The sequence below is a fragment of the Rhincodon typus genome, chromosome 24 (genome assembly GCF_021869965.1).
Source record: "Rhincodon typus isolate 14 chromosome 24, sRhiTyp1.1, whole genome shotgun sequence".
Taxonomy (NCBI): Eukaryota; Metazoa; Chordata; class Chondrichthyes; order Orectolobiformes; family Rhincodontidae; genus Rhincodon; species Rhincodon typus.
In genome coordinates, this window is record NC_063355.1 from 22,896,807 (window position 1) to 22,919,300 (window position 22,494).

Genomic DNA, 22,494 nt, shown 5'->3' on the forward strand with positions numbered 1-22,494 from the left:
GTATAGGGACAAATCCAGATAGGTCAGCAAACCAAGACAATGTCAGAATCGCTTTGAAAAACATAACTGTGTGGTTTGACTAGTTCAGGTTGTAAAGTATAAAATAGGTTTCATCTGTAGGGTCTTTCTTGATCTGTATTTCATCAAATTAGTATGGTTAAGTTCCTAATGTGTAATTTGAAAAAATGTAAATGGGAAAAAAAGTGATCCTTCTTTTGCCAAAGACAGATTTCAAGTGCCTCCTGTGCACTAATAAGAATTCTATGCTGTCAGATAATTTTTTGACTATTATTAGGGTCTTTTCAACTTCTTTTTGGGAATTAACAACTTTTTGATTTTTGTTGCTCTCATGGGATACTTCAATTTCTTCTTTGAACTGTATAGCTATCTCATTGGTTTCTCTGTGTCTACCTTGTCAATTGTTTTGTTCATGTCTTTGTCAAAGTTAGTGCCAGATATTCCATCAGATGCTGAAGGCTAATGCCCATTTTGAATTCTCTGAATGTTAGCATCAACATTTTCATTTATCCATGATGTTAACATAATTATTGCAGTTATTTAGTAACCAGCAATACTTAGAATATGGTGAGGATTCATTGTAACTGATCAAACACTGGGTACAAAACCTCAGGTCATGTGAAGCATAGTAGGTTGGCACATAATTTCTAAGACAATTACTGCACTTACTGCTGTTTGGTGTTTTCATTTTCGCACTTGTCCTCGAGTCTTTCCCAGATTTATCGCCTTTTCCTTTTTTCTTATCACCTTTTCCTTTTTTAGTTTCCTAATGAGGAATTGAAATATCAAACTGTAATATGAAGGAGCAAGGGTCGGCCATTCAACATGTAGGCCATTGGCCCAATAAGCTGCTCTGTCACTCAGTAAATTCATGGCTGATCTGAACGGCACTTCGCTGCTTGCCCCCATTATCCCAGGTTCCCTTTTCAATCAGAAATCTGTCCAACCCCATCTTGAATATATTTAATGACACAACCTCCATTTCTTGCTGCGGAAGAGAATTCCAAAGACTAACAAAGAAACATGGACATAGAAAATAGGAGCATGAGTAGGCCATTCAGCCCATTGACCCTGCTCTGCCATTCAACATGGTCATGGCTGATCCTCTATCTTAACCCCTTCCTGCCACTGTCTCCCAACACTTCTTGACACTTTTAGCCTCTAGAAATCGATTTTTGTTTTGTTTTCTTATATATATTCAGTGATTTGGCCTCCACAACATTCTGTAGTGGAGAATTCCACAGGTTTGCTGGTTTCTGAGTGAAGAAGTCTTCTCATCTCGGTTCAAAGTAGCCCACCCAATATCTTGAGACAATGATTCCTTATTTTGGAGCCTTCAATCAGGGGAAATAACATCTTTGCATCCAGTCCATCCAGTTCTGTCTGAATTTTACACATTTTCAATGAGATTTCCTCTCTTTCTTCTAAATTCCAGTGAATACAAGCACATATGTCAAACTTGCAATCCCAGGAATCAGTCTAGTGATCCTTTGCTGTACTGCCTCTGGTAAGTATACCTTGTTGTAGGTTAGGAGACCAAAGCTGCACACAATACTCCAGGGTCAGTCTCACCAAGGCCGTGTACAGTTGCAGCAAAATTTACTTGCTCATGTAAACTCAGAGTCATTGAGATTTACAGCACTGAAGCAGACCCATGCCGACCAGATATCCAAAATTAATCTAGTACCATTTGCCAGAATTTGGCCTATATCCCTTTAAATGATTCCTATTCATATACCCATCCAGATGCCTTTCCAATGTTGAAATTGTACCAGTCTCTACCACTTCCTCTGGCAGCTCATTCCATACATGTACCACCCTCTGCGTGAAAAAGTTGCCCCTTAGGTTCCTTTTAAATTTTGCCCCATCACCTTAAATTTATGCCATCTAGTTTTGGACTCTGCTACCTTGGAGAAAAGACCTTGGCTATTCATACTATCCATGCCCCTCATGATTTTATAAACATCAGTAATGTCACCCTTCAGCCTCTGACATTCTAGGGAAATTAGGCCCAGCTTGTTCAGCCTCTCCCTCCAACCTGGCAACATCCTTGTAAAAACTGAAGGAACTGTCATGCTGTAAATCAGGAACAAAAACAGAAGTTGCTGGAAAAGCTCAGCAGGTCTGGCAGCACCCGTGAAGTAAAAATCAGGAAGGGTCACCAGACCCGAAATGTTAACTCTGATTTTTTCTTCACAGATGCTTCCAGATCTGGTGAGCTTTTCCACCAACTTCTGTTTTTGTAACATCCTTGTAAATCTTTTCTGAACCCTTTCAAATATCACAGCATCTTTCCTAGAGCAGAGAGACCAGAAGTGAATGCAGTATTCCAAAAGTAGCCTAACCAATCTCCTGAAAAGTTGCAACATGACCTCCCAAATCCCATACTCAAAGCACTGGCCAGTAAATGCGAGCATACCAAACGCCCTCTTCACTACCCTGTCTACCTGTTATTTAAATTGTCCATATTTGTATATTACCTTTAACTCTGGTGTTGGTGATTTGGGTTTTTCCTCAATCTTGGGAACTCCTAAATCACAAACTGTCTGGTAATCATGACTTCCTGTTACAATGGAGTACAGATCTACATGGTAACTTCCTAGTATTTTCTGAATGGGTGGATCACTTTGAAGTGAAACTGGTGACTTCCATTTTTCCTTAGTTTTGTCTTTGTCTTTTGCATCCTTAGCGCTGCTTTTGCCTCCCTAATTCCTCCTCAGAAAAAAAAGTACATTGTAGATAAATCAAATTTGCAAACACCAAAAGACAAGAAACATTTGTACATTGCTATTTAATGACTGTCTGTTTTAGATTGGCACAAAAACTATTGATCTGAAACTGGTGAGTCTACAACCAATATGTTTGACTACATTCAAAACAACTTAAAATGTTGTGTCCCGTATCAATGGCATGAAAGAGCAATATTTACCTAATATTTAGAGGATTTCTAATTGAGAAAAGCTATTGGCAAAATATGTCAATGGGAAGGGCTGAAGGAGTAGATGACCTGCTGTAAGATGTGACACTTAATCTAAGGTATAACAGCACCCTTTAATTTTTCTCTGCAGTGCATAATATAGTTTTCTGCCTTCATTACTACCACCTTTGCAGGACCTTGGTCTTTCTCTTTCGAGGAAGCTTCTGGAATTTTGTCATCTTCCGTCTCGATAGGCCATGACAGGATCTATTAAAACATGCAAGACTTTAATCCTCAAAATAAAATGATAACTTAACAAATGTTCAGTCTGACGTGTTAGAGCATACAAACCAAGTACACAATATTTAAAGAGAATGAAATGCAGAATTTATTTAAAAAACACAAGATTTTAATGACTTACAGATGTACACTGTCCAAAGGAGATTAGAAGTTGAAGCTTTAAAGCTTTTCATCTTGCACATATCAGAACATACATATTTCAGCATGTAAGAAATAGACTTGAACATTTTGTACAGCATGAGATGAGGGTGGTGATTGGTTGGGTCATTGCTGGCGTGGAGACGTTAACTGTTAATCTTAATTCTCAGACTATGCTTGTAGATTCTGATTGGACCAATGCTGCTGCATCCCCCTGGCAATGTTGTGACCAAACAGAATTTTCATTCTTTTCATTCTTCCTGCCAAATTGAATAACTTCTCATTTTCCTGCATTATACTCCAACTGTTAGATTTGTCTCCACTCACTCAACCTAACTCTATCCTGCAAACTTCTTACGTCTTTGCAACATGCTTTCAGATGGTGTTATTTGCACATTTAGCTACCATGCCTTTTTGCCCTTGATTATATTTGCAGAAATCAAAATATATTGTAAAACAATGTTCTAAACAGTATCAATTTTGTGAATATAACAGTATTATAAACTGATAATCAAAAAAATCCCTACCTTTTCTTCTATTACAGTCACTGTCAGACCATTTTGTAGCAATTGCTTGAGGGCGTATGGATCTTTCACAAGGTGAATCTTGGTATAGTTGTACATAATAGGATCTCCCCATGGTTTTTGAGGTAACTTGTGAGTGAACACTGAAGGGAAAAATCTATTTAAAGAAATTGTGTCTCATTTTCCTTTCCACAGAACCTTGTTTCCTGTAGCCTTGTACAATACAATTGTAGAAATTAGTGTTGGGCATCAGTCATTGACAGTAGATCAACATCATTTGAGGTGAACGAAGAAGGAAACATGACAAGGTGAAGTTTTAAAGCTCATGACCAGAAAAGATTGGAAATCTAAAAATGGATGACATTTGAATAAAATAGATCAAATAAGAGTGATGAGATGGGATAGGAGGAATTCTGGATGATGTCGGTATCGAGTTGACTGTCACAGGGAAAGAATATTGAATTGTTTAGGAAGAGCCAGCATGATTTTCTAAAGGGGAAATTGCATTTAACTAACTTACTGGAAAGCTTGTTGAAAGGATAACAGCAAGGGTTGATGGGGGTAATGCTGTTGATGTTCGAGGGTGTTCAATATCGTGTCACATGACAGACTTCTGAGAAAAATTATAGCTCATGGTATAACAGGGGCAATAGCAACGTGGATATAAAATTGGTTAAGGGATAGACAACAGAGAGTAATGGTTAATGGTTATTTTTCAGGCCGGAGGAAAATTTGTAGTGGAGCTCTCCAGGTGTAAGCATTGCTTTTCTTGTATTTGTAATGACCTCGGTCTTTGTACTGGGGACAATTTCACAGTTTTAGGATGATATGAAACTTGGAAGCATTGTAACCTGTGAGGAAAAAGTCTAGACCTTTAAAAGAACAGAGACAATTTGGTGGAGTAGGCGGATATATGGTAGATGAAGTTCAGTGCAGAGAAATATGAGGTGATACATTTTGATAAGAAGAACATGGATAGACAGTATAACATAAGGGGTACAATTCTAAAAGGAGTGTAGGAGGAGTAGGACCTGGGTGTGTACTGGAACAAAGGTGGCAGGACAGGTAGAAAGGGCAATTAATAAAACCCACAGTTTTCTGGACTTTATTAGTAGAAACATAGATTCCAAGAGAATGGAAGCAATGCCTAACTAATATAAGACACTTGTAATACCTAGATACTGTGTATACCAATTAACTAAAAAGAAAGTATATGATCTGACAAGCCAGATTTCCTTCTGGGATCTGACTTGTTCCGGAATGCCATCAGCTGGGGATCATATCACAGAATCACAGAAGTATAATGATGCAAGAAGAGGCCATTCAGCCCATTGTGTCTGCACCAGCTTCCAAGTAAGCATCATGAATTAATGCCATACCCCTGCCTTTTACCTTTGCAAATGATTTCTATTTAAACAAGCATCCAATGTACTCTTGAATGCCTCAACTGGACCTGGATGCATCACACTTCCAGGCTGCACATTCCACACCCAAACCACTTGTTGTGTGGAAAAGCTTTTCCTTTTCACAAAAGAAGCAAATGTCATGTGAGAATCATTTCAAATCTGTGCCCTTTGGTTCTTGATCCTTTTACAAACAGGATCAACTTCTCACTATTTACTCTATCTAAACCCCTCTTCTTCTCTCCAGGAAAGCAGCCCCATTCTCATTCCTGGAGATATTCCTGTAAATCTCCTCTGCAATCTCTCCAATGTGTTCACAATCTTCCTATAGGCATCCTTTCTAACTCGAAAAAAATCAATTTTCTTTACAATAAGAAAATAAGGTCAGATAGTTCATCCAGAACAATGACTATTTTATCTACTTGTCATGTATTAAATTAGATCCTGGTTGTTGCATGGGTTGTGTGGCATCACTATCTTTATTTTATACACATAAAACTGCAAAAGCTGAACAGTAACTTGGCTTTTGTGAAAAAAAAATCTGTAACATTGCCAGTACAGACATGATGGGTCAAATGGCCTTCTGTACTGGTAAAATTCTATCAACTTAAATACATAATTCATCACAACGTTACTACATTGAAACTGAAGCTAGATAAACATGTAGCAAGAAAAGGAATAAAAGGAGATGCTGACCGCACTGAATATGTAAGGGTATGAAGAGACTTGAGAGGAGTTGAATGTTGGTGCGGACTGTTTATATGCTGTTTTTCACACCATGGTTCCTTGTAAACAAGCTTTGCAGCTTTGCAGCAAAAGGTGACAGTAATGGCCTGGATTTTACAACTTCTGGCAGGTGAGGGAGGTGGAACAGGAAATGAATGGCCTGTTTGCACTTGTACCCACCATCTCAACACAAGTCAAAGATCCAACAGCCAACTAGTGGGTGGAAAGGAGGCCAACCAGACCTGAGAAAGTAGGGGCTCTGCATCAAATCAGACGTTTATGTTTGGCCATCTGGAAGGAGAGGGTTAGGCTTTGAATCAGACTAACAATAATTTAAAGGCCTTCCAGCCCTCTCATTCTGTCTTTATTTGTTAAGGCAGCTTAAAAACAAAAATCTAACGGCATCCATAAGGTGCCAGCTTCACCAGTAGACTCCACTGCCTTGCGTAGCCATAGTCCCACATGCAGGTGTTTTTTTTAATCTGCCTTTGTGCTGTCTCCTTATACTGGTGCAGAGGTTTTCCTGTGTGCCTAACAAAAGAATGGAGAGAGCAACATTGGATTTTGATTGGACTTTTAACAAGATTCGAAACGTCAGCCTTTCTGCTCCTATGATGCTGCTTGGCCTGCTGTGTTCATCCAGCCCTGCACCTTGTTGTCTCGGATTCTCCAGCATCTGCAGTTCCTACTATCTCTGATTCAATTGTCTGTCATTTGCTTTTAAAAAAAAATTGATGTTGGCTTCCAATTTCATCACCCGCTCGCTGACTGTAATGTTGGAAAAAATTTGATGTGATCACATTGGATTGCTGATTCATCATCACACTGAATATTACAGAAGTGCAGGGTGAGTTGAAGGGGCACTGGGGCATGGAGTCAGGGGGGGTCCTGCCTGATTTGCAGCCAATAACATTCAGCTCCTTGTGTGACTGAAACAATGCATAATTTTTCTAGCTTTTCAAAGACAGTATTCCTCAAATAACATCAAGGCGCAATATTTAAACAAATTGACAACAAAAACATGGATTAAATCTTTCAGAAACTTAGATTCTGTAAAGTAACTAGGTTTATTTTACCATGGCAATATTCCTCATTTTCACTGGAGGCATTGCTAATGTCAATATTATCAAGAACCGCTTCCGGGATTGCTTGTGATGAGGATAGGTCTTTTTCACTTGATTTAGTACTGGAGGATTTTTCCCTTTGCACATCCTACAGAAAATAGTTTTCAAAAAAGTTAACATGAATTTAAAAATGAAAGGGGGAGGCTAACCATCTAGATGGACTGTAAACACAAATTACACTTATTATTCACAGTCTTCTGTCTGGGTCATCATTCTTTTAGGCCTATCTTTTGAAAGGAATATATAGTTAATAAATTTCCATCTTTGAAATGGTTTATATTTCAAATGCAAAGTAGAAAGCTGTTGCCTATTGAAGTATATTCAAACAGTAATTGAATGAAAGACTCAAAGACTTTTAATTCTTTGTTTCCATAATCTCAATCAAGATCATTTTTCTTTGTGGGTAAATTAAGATTCAGTGGAAACCTATGGGAGTCTCAAGTGTTTCTAACACTCTGGAGGCTAAAACATTCCTACCTTCATTAACAAGTGGCTAGCAAACCTCCTTTTCTGTATCATTTCCACAATGGTTTTATCAGATATGAGTGACATGATGATGTGAATAAATCATATTAGGTAAACTTTGTCAAATGTTTTAAACAAATGTAGAAATGTTTGACAGACGCATTTTAATGATGGAAGTACCCTTCTCTGTATGTATAATGGGGAAGTGACAGCCTAATGGTATTATCACTGGACTGTTAAGCCAGAGACCCATGTAATGTTCTGGGATCCTGGTTTTGGGGACCTGGGTTTGAATCAGATTCTCAAATAAGATTTTCAAAATATGAGTCCAGTGATGACCATGAAACCATTTCTATTTGTCAGCATCTGGTTCACTAATGTCCTTTAGGGTAGGAAACTGCCACCCTTACCTGATCTGGCCTACATGTGACTCCAGGCCCAATGTGGTTGACTCTTAACTGCTCTTTGTACAATTAGGCAATAAATGCTGGCCTAGTCAGTGATGCTGTCATCCCGAGAATGAGTAGAAAACAAACAGTTCCCATTATTAACAAGCTCCATTATAGATTTGTACAATACATTCAGCTCCCTGTGTGACCCCTGTACACTAGAGGTACCAACTGCCTAGGTGGTTGCTAAGGTGTGCCATCACAACAATGACTTTCATTTCTACAAATGCCTTTTCTTAAAAATCTCCATAGTCCCAGAGGACCATAGAACTGCTCTCTTATTACAGACAGACTACTGGTGGTTGTTTAATCTAAACCTCATAATGCATCAGGTGAGGAGGGAAGTTGAGAATCTTCGACGTAACATCATAATGCATCTGTAAAGTAACCTTAGGGCATTTTATGGAAGAAACTATGGCACTAAGCCTTGTATGGGCATATTAGGCCAGACAATAACATGTCTGATCAGAAAGGTAGGCTCTAAAGAGTGAACTATAGCTGGAAATTTATCCACACCCAATTTCTTGAGGTTAAGATCCCATGTGTACGTATACAACCATGTTTGGGATAAGTTTTTATCTTTAGATAAATGGCGATGTTGTCTCGCAGTCCAGGAAACATGCTCATGATATCATTGTATCATAACATGTAACCTGAGGGTATAACAGTCTCTTGCTCCATCTAACCCCAGGATCACTTGAAGCATGACACACTATTGAAAGCATGCTGCTCTCCAAAACATAATTGCTTAATGTTAATCCAGATATTTATGTGCCTGTGAATGTAAAATTTGTGAATAATATTGAGCTGGAATAAATGTCATTTGGATTCTTTAATGCCATGGTATCCATGCCAAGTTTCTTATGTTATGAGAGATAACAGAAGCATTGCCACATCAGGTAAAAACATCCTGTTGGAGGCAAAATACCATCAATTCAGATCATCAAACACTGAAGAGATGGGTGATGGGACTGGGTGGGAATTAGGGCATAGGCCATAGAGTGTAGATTGACCTTTCGTTTCTGGAAAATAGAACACAGGAAGCCACAAATGCATTAGAATAAACAAGTTTAGAATTAAAAAAAGGCACAAATGAGAGTTTAAGCAGCAAACAAGCTGAGATAATATCAATGTTGTGAGATGTTAGAAAGGTACAAATTCTTAGTGGTGATATGGACTTTTAGTTGGAAGCTCAATTCAGAGCTAATTCATGATTTGGAGATGTCGATGTTGCACTGGGGTGGACAAGATCAGAAGTCACAAAACACCAGGTTATAGTCCAACAGGTTTATTTGGAATCACAAGCTTTCAAAGCACTGCTCCTTTGTCAGGTGAAGTGAAGAGAGGTATGGAGGCACAGAATTTATAGGCAGAGAGATCAAAAGATCATACAAATGGTATGAGTGGAGTGTCAACAGACTGAATAACAAGTCTCTGCAGGTGATCAAAAGTTCAGGTGGTGTGAGTAAAGTGTCAACAGCTGAATAGCAAGCGAAGGGATAACTATAATCTGATTAATTCAGGCAGAGAGATAATTACAAAAAATTAAAAATAAGATGGTGCTGGAGACAAACGAAATGACTTGAATAATGATAGGTACAAGAGTCGCATGTGGACGGTCTAACCAAAGTAACAAGTAACCCAAAACTGGACAAACTAATTAAGGTAGAGAGATCATAACAAGTTATCAAGGTGATGGTGTCAAAACAGGATAGTAAGTAAGATTTTACAAATACAGCATAGTATGGTGGGGTTATATGTAGCATGACATGAACCCAAGTTCACAGTTGAGGCCTTCTTGTGGGTACTGAAATTGGCTATCAGTTTCCGCTCAGCGACTCTGCGTTGTTGCAGATCTCAAAGGCCGCCTTGGAGGACCCTTACCCATAGATCGGAGGCTGAATGCTGATTTGACCGCTGACATGTTCCCCAACTGGGAAGGAACATCCCTGTCTGGTGATTGTTGCACAGTGTCCATTCATCTGTTGTCGTAGCATCTGCATGGTCTTGCTAATATATCATGCCTCAGGGCACCCTTGCCTGCAGCATATGAAGTAGACACCATTGGCCGAGTCACGTGAGTATCTGCCTGTATGTGGTAAGTGGTGTTCCCACGTCTGATGGTAGTGTCCATGTCGATGGTCTGACATGTCTTGCAGAGGTTGCCATGGCAGAGTTTTTTGGTGTTGGTGTCAATGATGTCCTGAAGGCTGGGTAGTTTGTTGCGAACAACGGTCTGTTTAAGGTTTAGTGGTTGTTTGAAGGCGAGAAGTAGGGATGATCTTGGAGAGACGTTTGTCATCATTGATGACATGTTGAAGGCTGTGAAGAACATGGCATAGTTTCTCTGCTCTGAGGAAGTACTGGATGATGAAGGGTACTCTACTGGTGGTGTCCTGTCTCTGTCTTTTCAGGAGGTTGTTGCAATTTTTTTTGCTGTGGCAATTCAGACTGGCGATCAATAAGTTGTGCAACATATCCTGTTCTTATGAGGGCATCCTTCAGCATCTTTAGGTGTCCATCGCATTCCTCCTTGTCTGAGAGCTAATTCAACACGATTACAAACAGCTTGATTTAGCCTCAGACACTCGCTAGGGAGAGCAATGGAGGGATGGCTAGAGAATGGAGTTTGTGATTGGAAAAGAAAGCAGACATCTTTTCTCCTAATATTTAATTGGAACATAATGTCAGAGTTGAATGTATCAAAGGGGGGAGGCAGATTGAGGAAGATGGGCTGTGATAGTTTATATTTGTCACAGAAAACCAGGAAATCAGTGGTAACCTTGGTAAGATCTGTTTTAGTATTTTAAAATGGGAGAGGAAACTTATTGCAAGAATTCAAACAAAGTGTGTACAGACATGGGAGCTGATAACATATTCAAGGACTGGGACAGGGAAGGAGAGGAGATAGGACCATAGTTTGCCAGAACAGAGCGGTCATGAGAGGGTTCTTTTGAGGAGAGGTGTGTTGATAGCAGATTTGAAGGAGGTTGGGAGAGTTTGGAGCCTTTCTTTTCATCTGTTCATGGGATGTTGGCATCACTGGCTGGGCCAACATTTATTGCCCATCCCTAATTGCCCTGGAGAAGGTTGAGGTGAGCTGCTTCTTGAATGTCTACAGTCCATTTGGCATACGCACACCCACAATGCTGCTGGGAAGGGAGTTCCAGCATTTCTTATCCAGGTACACTGACGGCACGGTGACATATTTCCAAGTCAGGATGATGTGTGACCAAGAGGGGAAATTGCAGGTGATGGTGTTACCATTCATCTGCTGCCCTTGTCCTTTTAATTGATAGAGGTTGTGGGTTTGGAAACTCCTGTCCAAGAATTACTGCAGTGCATCTTGTGGCCCGTTCATACTTCTGCCACAGAGCAGCGATGGAGAGTATGGCCGCTCACTGTGGTGGAAAGGATGTCACTCATTTGAACTGCTTTGTCCTGGATATCAGGTCTTGAGTATGCTAGAGATGATCTCATCCAGGCAAGTGGGGAGTATTCCATCACACTCCTGACTTGTGCCTTGTAGATGGAGGAAAGGCTTTGGAGGCTTAGGAGGTGAGTTACTAGCTACAGAATTTCTAGCCTCTGACCTGCTCTTATAGTCACAACATTTATATGGCTAGTCCAGTTCTGTTTCATGTCAACGATCACCACCCAGGATGTTGATTGCGGGGTATTAAGTAATGGTAATGCCACTTAAACTCATGGAGCAATGGTTAGATTGTCTTGTTGGAGCTGATCATTGCTTGGCACTTCTGTGGCACAAATATTACTTGCCACTAAGCCTGGATGTTGTCAAGGTCTTGCTAGGTATGGGCACAAACTTCTTTAGTATCTGAGGAGTCCCTAATGGTGCTGAATCATCAGTGAACAGCCCCACTCTGACCTGATGATGGAGGTCATTGATGAAGTAGTTGAAGATGGTTGGGCCTAGGACATTACTCTGAAGAACTTAAGATGTCCTGGAGCTGAGATGACTGACCTCCAACACCACAACCATCTTCCTTTTTACCGAGCATGACTCCAACCAGCAGAGGGCTGCCCCCCCCGATTCCAATTTTGCTAGGGTTCCTTGATGCCATACATAGCCTGCCTACAGGAGTGGCTGGAGCAAAAGTCTTCAGTTCTATTGCCAGAATGTTGTCAGGACCCATAGCCTTTTCAGTATCCAGTACCTTCAGCCATTTCTTGATATCACATGGAGTGAATTGAATTGGCCAAGGATGGTGGAGACCTCTGGAGAGACCAAGATGAATCATTCGCTAGGCACTTCTGGCTGTAGATAGATGTAGATTCTTTGGCCTTGACTGTTGCAACGATGTATTGAACTTCACCTATCCTTGAGAATTGGCAATATTTGTGGAGTTATCTCCTGTTTTTAACTGTTTGATTGTCCACCATCATCCATAACTGAATATTGCAGAACTAGAAATCTTCGATGTGATCTGTTGGTGATGAAGTCACTCCGCCTCATCTAATGCCAAAAGCTTATGATATTTGGCACGCAAGCAGTCATGTGCTGAAGCTTCACCAGGTTGACCCCTCATTTTTAGGTAAGACTGATGCTGCTCCTGACTTGCCTTCCTGCAAGAACCAGTGTTGATCCTCTGGCTTGATGGCGGATATACCGGCCCATGAGTCACGCATTGTGGTTGAATACAATTCTGCTGCTGATGGCCTGCAGCACGTCATGGCTGCCTAGTTTTAAGATCTGTTCAGTGGTAGTGCCACACAAGACAGTGGAAGGTATCATCAAATGTGAAAACAGGACTTTGCACAAGATTGCATGGTAGTCACTCCGATTGATGCAATCATGGACTGATGCATCTGTGAAAGGTAAATTGATGAGGATGAGATCAAATAGATTTTGGATCTTGTGATGCTACTATTGAATGAAGAGTGAGGAGTTCTTGTGGTGTCTAAGGCCAACATTCCTGTTGCAACAAAGCCTGCCAAAATAGATTTTTAAAGTGGCATCTACCAGCAATGTGGAAAATTGCTCAAGCATATTCAGTCTATTAAAAACAGGACAGATCTAACCCAGCTAACTACCACTCCAATAGTTTACTCTTGATTATTAGAAAAGTGACGGAAAGTGTCATCCACAATGCGAGCAAGCAGCATTAATTCATGAGTAACCTGCTCACCAGTGCTCAGATTGGGTTCTGTCTGGGTCATTCAACTCCAGACTTCATCACAGAACTGGCAGAAATATGCACAAATGAGCTGAATTCCAGAAGTGAAGCAAGATTGACTGCCCATGACATCAAGGCATCATTTGAGTGTGGCATCAAGATACCCAAACAGAACTGAAGTCAATGAGAATCATGGGTAAACCTCTCCACTAGGGGGAGTCATACCTGGCACAAAGTAAGATGAGCCTGTTTGTCACAGGCCAATCATCTCAGTCCACTTACATTGTTGCAGGAATTCCTCATAATGTCCTAGACCTAACCATATTCAGCTGCTTCAACAATATCCTTCCTTCCACCATAAGGTCAAGAGTGGGGATGTTGACTGATGATTGCAGAGTTTTCAGTAACATTCACACCTCCTCAGATATTGTAGTAGTTTGTACCTACATACTGCAAGACCTAACTGGACAACGATCAATGACATTAATCTGAAACAAAAGCAGAAATTGCTGAAGCTTCAAGAAGGATAACTGGACTTCAAAAGTTAACTCTGTTTTCTCACCACAGATGCTGCCAGACCTGCTGAGTTTCTCCAGCATTTTCTGTTGCTGTTTTATTCAATACAGTTCTTTGTTGTCAGTATTTTACGTGAGACCATTATTACCTTTGGTCAATATGACTGGGTGGGAATCAAACTGTTCCTCTAGACACCTTATCCAGAATTCGAAAATAACAGAGAAAGTTGAAAGAGATGTTTGGTTCTCCAGAAGCATCAGTCTGTCACTCACCTTGTTTTCTTCTTCACGTGGTTCATTTAATTCATTTACTTCCACAGCACTTTCGGGATTTCCAAGGAACTCATAGGTCACAAAGTAACTGTTCTTAACAACTGGAAATTCTGGTGGCTGATCCAGAGGGTCGATGGGGTTGGGAATACCCGTAACTTTTTCTATTTCTATTGTTACCTTGGTTTCAGGAGCAATAAAATCTGGAGCAAGACGTGCAACAGTTGGAAGAAAAGAATGAAATAAAATGTATCTTCCCAGTCTAAAGACTGAATTCACTATGCAAATAAAAACCAAAAGAACTACGGATGCTGTATATCAGGAACTAAAACAGAAGTTGCTGGAAAAGGTCAGCAGATCTGGCAGCATCAGTGAAGAGAAATCAGAGTTAATGTTTCGGGTCCGGTGACCCTTCCTCAGAAGGATGGTAGCTAGGAAATTGTCGGTTTATATACAGAAGATAGAGAGGGAAAGGGAGTAAGGAATAAACAATAGTTGGGGATAGAGCCCAAAGAGAGAGAAGAGCAGTTGGATAAACAAAGGAGTTGATAACGATCAGGCCGGGAGGGCGAATAATTGTTAATAGGGACTTTTAGTGACTGACAACAGGTAGTGTGTAATGGCAGGCTATGCGATAACCAGGCCTGATGTGTGGGGTAGGGGGCTAGAATATGGGAAAGTTTAGGCCCTAAAATTATTGAACTCGATATTGAATCCGGAGGGCTGCAGGGTCCCCAAGCGGATAATGAGGTGTTGTTCTCCCAGCTTGCACTGAGCTTCCCTGGAACACTGCAGCAAGCCAGAGACAGAGATATTGGCCAGGGAGCAGGGTGGTGCGTTAATGTGGCAGGCAACAGGCAGTTCAGGGTCTTTTTTGTGAGCAGAACGTAGATGTTCTGCAAAGCGGTCACCCAGTCAATGCCTCATTTCCCCAATGTAGAGGAGACCACATTGTGAGCAGCGAATGTAATAGACTAGATTTTAGGAAGTGCAGGTGAAGTGCTGTTTCACCTGGAAGGTATGTTTGGGCCCTTGGATACTGGGGAGGGAGGAGGTAAATGGCAGGTGTTACACATTTGGCAATTGCGGGGGAAGGTGTCGGTGGGGAGGGCTGTGGGGGAATGTTGGGAGTGAAGGAAGAGTGGACCAGGGTCTCCCAGAGGGAATGGTCCCTGCGGAAGGCAGACTAGGGTGGGGAGGGGAGGGGAACATGTTTCTGGTGGTGGGCATCTCACTGGAGGTGGCAGAAATGGCATCTGATGGCCTTCTGGATGTGGATGCTGGTGGGATGGTGGATGGTGGGTAAGGACAAGGGGAGCCCTATTGTTGTTGTGGGAGGGAAGGGAAGGAGTGAGGGCGGAAATGCAGGACATGGGTTGGACCCGTTTGAGGGCCTGTTGACAACGGTACTGGGGAAACCTCAGTTGAGGAAGAAATTGGGCATTTCGGAGGCTCCCTTGTTGAAGTTGGCCTAATCTGAACATCCTCGCACCCCGCTTCCTATAAAGACTCCATTCCGTTCTCTCAGTTCCTCTGACCCTGAGCTTCCAGTTGCCTCCATTGCATATGTTCAGATTGTTAGATTAGTTAGTTACCTATTGTTAGTCACTAACACTCCTCATTAACTGCTATTCAACCTCCTAGCCAGATATTATCAACTCCTCTGTCTGTCCAGCTGTTCTCTCTCTTTGACCTCTATCCCCACCTATCATTTACTCCTTACCTCCATCTCCCTCGCTATCTTCCGCATAAAAACTGACAATTTCCTATCTACAATCAGTTCTGAGGAAGGGTCACCAGACCCGAAACGTTAAGAGTCCTACAGCGCGGAGACAGGCCCTTTAGTCGAAACTGGTCAGGGCCGACCAAAATGTCCATCCACATTAACCCCATTTCCCTGCACTTTGCCCATATCCTTCTAAACATTTCCTATCCATGTATTTGTCCAAATACCTTTTAAATGTTGTTAATGTACCCGCCTCAATACTTCCACTGGCAACCCATTCCATATGCGTACCACCCTCTGTATAAAAAAAATTGCTCCTCAGGTTCCCATCTATTCTTCCCCTCTTACCTTAAACAGATGCCCAACCCTGGGAAAAAGACTGAGTGCATTCACCCTATCCATGCCTCTCATGACCTTGTACACTTCTATAAGATCCCCCCTCAGTCTCCTACGCTCTAAAGAAAAAAGTCCTATTTGTCCAATCTCTCCCTATAACTCAGTCCCTTGAGTCCTGGCAACATCCTTGTAGATTTCTTCTGCACTCTTTCCAGTTTAATAAAATCCTTCCTATAGCAAGGTGACCAAAACTGAACACAATACTCCAACTGCGGCCTCACCAACATCATGTACAACTGCATCATAACTTCCCAACTTCTATACTTAATACCCTGACTGATGAAGGCCAGTGTGCCAAAAGCCTTCTTCACTGCCCTGTCTACCTGTGACTCCACTTTCGGAGAACCGTGCACCTGAACTCCAAGGTCCCTCTGTTCCACCACACTCCTTAAGGCCCTACCATTCACCATGAAACTCCTACCTTGATTTGACTTTCCAAAATGCAACACCTCACACTTTTCTATATTAAACTCCATTTGCCATTTCTCAGTCCACTTCCCCGGCTGATCAAGATCCTGCTGCAATTTCTGATAACCTTCCTCACTGTCCACAATACCACCTATTTTAGTGTCAGCCGCAAACTTACTAATCATGCCTTATACATTCTCATCCAAATTATTGATATAGATAACAAGCAGCAATGGGCCCAGCACCGAACCCTGAGGCAGACTACTAGTCACAGGCCTCCAGTCAGACGGGTATCCTTCCAGTATTACCCTCTGCTTCCTACCATCAAGCCAATTGTGTATCCAAATTGCCAGCTCTTGCTGGATCCCATGTGATCTAACCTTCCAGCACAGCCTACCATGTAGAACCTTATCAAAGGCCTTACTGAAATCCATACAGACTATAGCTACTGCCCTACCCTCATCAAACTTCCTCGTCACTTCATCAAAGAACTCTAACAAATTTGTGAGGCATGATCTCCCACGCACAAAGCCATGCTGACTACTCCTAATCAAGCCCTGTCTTTCCAAATGCATGTATAACTTATCCCTCAGTATCTTCTCAAGTAACTTACCTACCACAGATGTTAGGCTTACTGGTCTATAATTCCCAGCTTTTTCTTTGCAGCCCTTCTTGAATAAGGATACAACCTTCACCTGTGGCTAACGATGATGCAAATATATCAGCCAGGGCCCCCGCAATTTCTTTTCTAGCATCTTGCAGAGTTCTTGGATATATCTGGTCAGGACCAGGAGATTTATCCACCTTCATACATTCTAATACTTCCTTCACCTCCTGTACTGTGATATGGACTGTCCTCAAGATATCACCACTAACGTCCCAAAATTCCCAAGTCTTCATGTCTTCCTCCACGGTAAACGCAGAAGTGAAGTATTCATTGAGGACCTTGCCCATCCCTTGTGGTTCCACACATACATGTCCAATTTGGTCCTTGAGGGGTCCTATTCTCTCTCTAGTTATTCTTTTTCCTTTAACATTCTTAAAGAATCTCTTTGGATCCACCCTAAGCTCTGAGCCAAAGCTATCTCATGCCCCCTTTTCATCCTCCTAACTTCCTTCTTCATTAAACTCCTGTATCCACTATATACCTCCAGGGATTCCCTTGATCCCAGCTGTCTGCTCTTGAGCCATGCCTCCTTCTTTTTTCTGGTCAAAGCTTCAATATCTATTGTCATCCAGGGTTCCCTACTCCTGCCAACCTTACCCTTCACCCTCACAGGATTAGCTCTGATTTCTCTGCACAGATGCTGCCAGATCTGCTGAGCTTTTCCAGCAACTTCTGCTTTTGTTCTGAATTCACTATGCCTTGGATTATTACATAAGCAACAAATTAAAACAAATTGTTGAATGAATTAAAGAAGTAAAACTGAATAATTTAACTAAAATTGAAAGAATAATGTGGAAGATTCTAGCACGTGAAGGAATAAGAGTAGATTGATTTTTTTTTAAATGCAACTGCACTTGAATTTGATCCAAATGTTATACTGAAAATATCAGGAACAAAAACAGGAACAAAAAGTTGCTGGAAAAGCTCAGCAGGTCTGGCAGTATCTGTGAAGGAGAAAACAGAATAAATGTTTCGGGTCCGGTGAGCCTTCCTCAAAACAGGACCCGAAACGTTAACTCTGTTTTCTTGTTCACAGATGCTGCCAGATCTGCTGAGCTTTTCCAGCAACTTTGTTTTTGTTCCTGATTTACAGCATTTGCATTTCTTTTGGTTTTTATTACCGAAAATATCAGTTTGATAATTTTCTTCAGATTGAACTGTTGAGCATTTTGAGTACTTGTATCTATGGTCAGTAGCAGCATTAAAGTAATTAATGTCTCAGGATGTTTTCTGGCAGTTTCTGTCTCTCTTTTAGCCTTGAAGTTTATTTAATCTGTGATAGTTCATGTAACCAATCTTGTAATGAATACATGCACTGATACTGATTTATCATGTTTGTTACATACAGTAAATGAGTTTCTCCTTTCTCTCCCCGTGGAGAATTGCTGAATAGGCCTTTTAGGCCTCATTGTAATACCCTTCCTCATCTGTGCACATCCTTGGGTAGAATTTTCTCGAATTACTTCCTGTTAGAATGGCTTTATTGACTCATGGCACTAGCATCCATCTCCCAGCTACCACAAGCAATCAGGGAAGGCTCCATTTAAAGGAACTCTGACAGGTATCTGAATGGCTTCAGGAATTCTTGCTGTGGCGACTTGCAAATATCCAGGCAATAGAAGCTCATTGTGTCTGGCAAGGTGAATGGTCTCCTCATCCATCTTGCTTGTTTCTTTCTCTTGAGCCTCCTTCTCAAATCTAATCCAATAATTCAATGCTCACACTCAACCACAATCTATTGCTGCGTTGTACCCATTCCTCGTGGTTATCCTTCTCAATGCTTCCCATCTATTCCCTGTGCTCATTTCACCTTTCTTGCACGCAACTCTCTGCCTTTCACCCTGAAGGTGAAGATAACCAACAACTCCAGGGAGAGGCAGATAAACAGAGTTAGAACTGCAGCCATTGTCAGCCTGACTCATTAGACCTCATGACCATAAGAAATAGAAACAGGAGTGGGCCATTCAGCTCCTTGAGCCTGCACCGACATTCAATAGGATCATTCCTCATGCCCACTTTCCTGTCCTTTCCCCATAACCCTTGATTCCTGACTGATCAACAATCTATCTATCTCAGTCTTAAATGCACACAAAGAGTCTGCACCCACAGCTCTCTGTGGCAAGGAGTTCCAAAGACTCACAACCTTCTGAGAGAATAAATTCCTCCTCATCTCAGTCTTAAATTGGCATTCCTTTTTCTGAGATGATGCCCTCTGCGTTAAACTCTCCCATGAGGGGAGCATCCTCTCAGCATTTACCCCTTAAGAATCCTCTATGTTTCAATGAGATCACCTCTCGTTCTTCTAATCTCCAGTGAGTAGAGTCCCAACCTGTTTAGCCTTTGCTCATAATAAAATGCCTCCATACCAGGGATCATCCTAGTGAACGTTGTCTGAACTGCCTCCATAGAAATGATAACTTTCCTTAAATAAGGAGACCAAAACAGCTCACAGTACTCCAGATGTGGTCTCACTAGCACATTGTACAGTTGCAGTAAGACTTCCCAATTCTGTACTCCAATCCCTTAAACAAAGGTTCCGTTAGCTTTCCTGATTACCTGCTGCACTGTGCTACCTTTCTGTGTTTCATGCACAAGTACACCATGCTTCTTTGTGTTGCAGATTTCTGCAGTTTTCCTCCATTTAAATAATATTACATTCGGCTATTCTCCCTTCCAAATGAACAGCTTCACAGTTTCCCGCTTGATACTCTATTTGCCAACTTCTTGCATACCTGTTTGTATCGCTTTCGCAACCTGCCTTTTCATCTATTTTTGTGTTTGGCTACAGCACATTCACTTCCTTCCTCCAAGTCATTAACATATTGTAAACAGTTATGGTCCCAACAGTGATCCTTCTGAAAACCCATTGGTCATGGGTCACCAACCTGAAAAAGAACCCCTTATCCCCGCTCACCGTTTCCTACCACTTAGCCAATTCCCTATTCATGTCAGTATAATAGCTCCAATATCGTGTGTTCTTATCTTATGATTTAACCTTTTGAGAGGTACCTTGTTGGATGCTTTCTGGAAGTCTCAATACAACACATCTGGTTCCCCTCAATCCACTTTGGTTGAGACTTCTTTGAAAGCCTCTCATAAATCAGTCAGACATGATTTCTCTTTAACAAAGCCATGCTGGCTCTGCTTGATTAAATTATATTTTCACAAATGTACTGCTATTACTGCCTTAATAATTGATTCCAATACTATTCCAACAATAGATATTAGGCTAATTGGCCTACAGTTACCCACTTTTTGCCCCTTTCCCTTTTGACTAGGGGTGTCACACTAGCAGTTTTCCAATCCTCTGATACTTCCCCGAATCAAACAATTTTTGGAAAATTACAGTCAAGGTTTCATTTACTTAAAATGCTTACCTTGCTGTAAAGCGATGCCCTTAAAATGATGTCTTTCATGAGGGGATATCAAGACATCATCCAGAGAAACAAGGTTCTGCAGAATGTCTATTGTAAAACCCCGATAATACGGATAAAGAGCCAATGGGTTGCCAAGGAAAATAAAGTTCTTCAGGTTTGGCAGGAAAGAAAGAGAAGTTACAATGTCCCGCAGATTGACAAAGTCATTGAAACTCAAATCAAGGGATATTAAATTGGGCCTATTTTACAAAAAGATAAACAAGATCAAGATAGTATTAGTATTGAAACAATCATCCAAGTCTTCTTAACAAACTTGAAAAGACATGAATACCAAGATACACACTGAAATAAGTCCACAGAGGTCAGCATCGTGTCACTCCTCTTTGACACGTGGAGAGTCCTTGACACTGATCCAGCTCCCTCAGAGCCAGCTCTCAGATCGAGGCAATGCCTGACACTCTGTTTATATCTGTCAGCCAGGGCTCCCTAATTGGACCAGATTAACAGTCCCAATCAAGGAACTCATATTCTATGAGGTCCACCTGGTTGACCTCATTACAATTACTACACACACAAAATAATCCTAACACAAAATCTTACAGACAAAATCTAAAACATTTTTACTGATGAGTTTTTATTTATCTTATGTAGTTTCTTTTTCTGTTCATTTTGTGAAGGAAACGTGATATATTTCCAAGTCAGGATGGTGAGTGACTTGGAGGGCAACTTGGAGGTGGTGGTGCTCCCATATGTCTGCTGTCCTTGTTTCTAGATGGAAGTGGTCATGGGTTTGAAAGGTGCTGTCTGAGGATCTTTGGTGAATTTCTGCAGTGCATCTCGTAGATAGTACACACTGCTGCTACTGAGCATTGGTGGTGGAGGGAGTGGATATTTGTGGATGTAGTGCCAATCAAGCGGGCTGCTTTGTCCTGGATGGTGTCAAGCTTCTTGAGTGTTGTCGGGGCTGCACTCATCCAGGCAAGTGGGGAGTATTCCATCACACTCCTGACTTGTGCCTTGTAGATGGTGGACAGGCTTTGGAGAGTCAGGAGGTGAGTTACTCGCTGCAGTATTCCTAGCTTCTGACCTGCTCTTAGAGCCACTGTGTTTATGTGTGAGTCCAGTTGAGTTTCTGGACAATGATAACCCCCAGGATGTTGACAGTGGGGTATTCAGTGACGGTAACACTATTGAATGTCAAGGGATGGTGGTTAGATTGTTTCTTATTGGTGATGTTCAAAGCCTGGCATTTGTGTGGCCTGAATGTCACTTGCCCAAGCCTGGATATTATCCAGATCTTGCTGCATTTGAACACGGACTGCTTCGGTATCTGAGGAGTCGTGAATGGTGCTGAACATTGTGTAATCATCAGCAAACATCCCCACTTCTGACCTTATGATGGAAGGAAAGTCATTGATGAAGCAGCTGAAGATGGTTGGGCTTAGGACACTACCCTGAGGAATTCCTGCAGAGATGTCCTGGAGTTGAGATGATTGATCTCCCACAGCCACGACCATCTTTCTGTGTGTCAGGCATGACTCCAACCACTGGAGAGTTTGCCCCTATATACCCATTGATTCCAGTTTTGCTAGAACTCCTTGATGCCACACTCGGTCGAATGCAGCCTTGACATCAAGGGCTGTCACTCTCACCCCACCTCTAGAATTCAGCTCTTTTGTCGATGTTTGAACCAAGGCTGTAATGAGGTCAGGAGCTGAGTGGCCCTGGTGGAACCCAAACTAGGCATCACTGAGCAGGTTATTGCTGAGTAGGTGCTGCTTGATAGCACTGTTGATGACCCCTTCCATCATTTTACAGATGATCGAGAGTAGACTGATTGGGTGGTAATTGGCCGGGTTGGATTTGTCTTGCTTTTTGTGTACAGGACATACTTAGGCAATTTTCCACATTGCCAGGTAGATACCTGTGTCAT

At 41.6% G+C, this 22,494-nt stretch overlaps 1 protein-coding gene across 1 annotated transcript in view; it reads right to left on the reverse strand.

Moving 5' to 3' along the window:
* LOC109931611 (leucine-rich repeat-containing protein 43) overlaps positions 1 to 22,494 on the reverse strand; it is a 42,284-nt gene that overhangs the window by 2,450 nt on the left and 17,340 nt on the right. The window contains exons 5-9 of the mRNA XM_048611551.1: positions 20,562 to 20,800; positions 3,901 to 4,040; positions 3,122 to 3,202; positions 2,499 to 2,723; positions 688 to 784 (exon numbers count right to left, since the gene is read on the reverse strand). Coding sequence (XP_048467508.1) covers positions 688 to 784; positions 2,499 to 2,723; positions 3,122 to 3,202; positions 3,901 to 4,040; positions 20,562 to 20,800 — 782 coding nt within the window. The remainder of the gene's footprint in view (positions 1 to 687; positions 785 to 2,498; positions 2,724 to 3,121; positions 3,203 to 3,900; positions 4,041 to 20,561; positions 20,801 to 22,494) is intronic.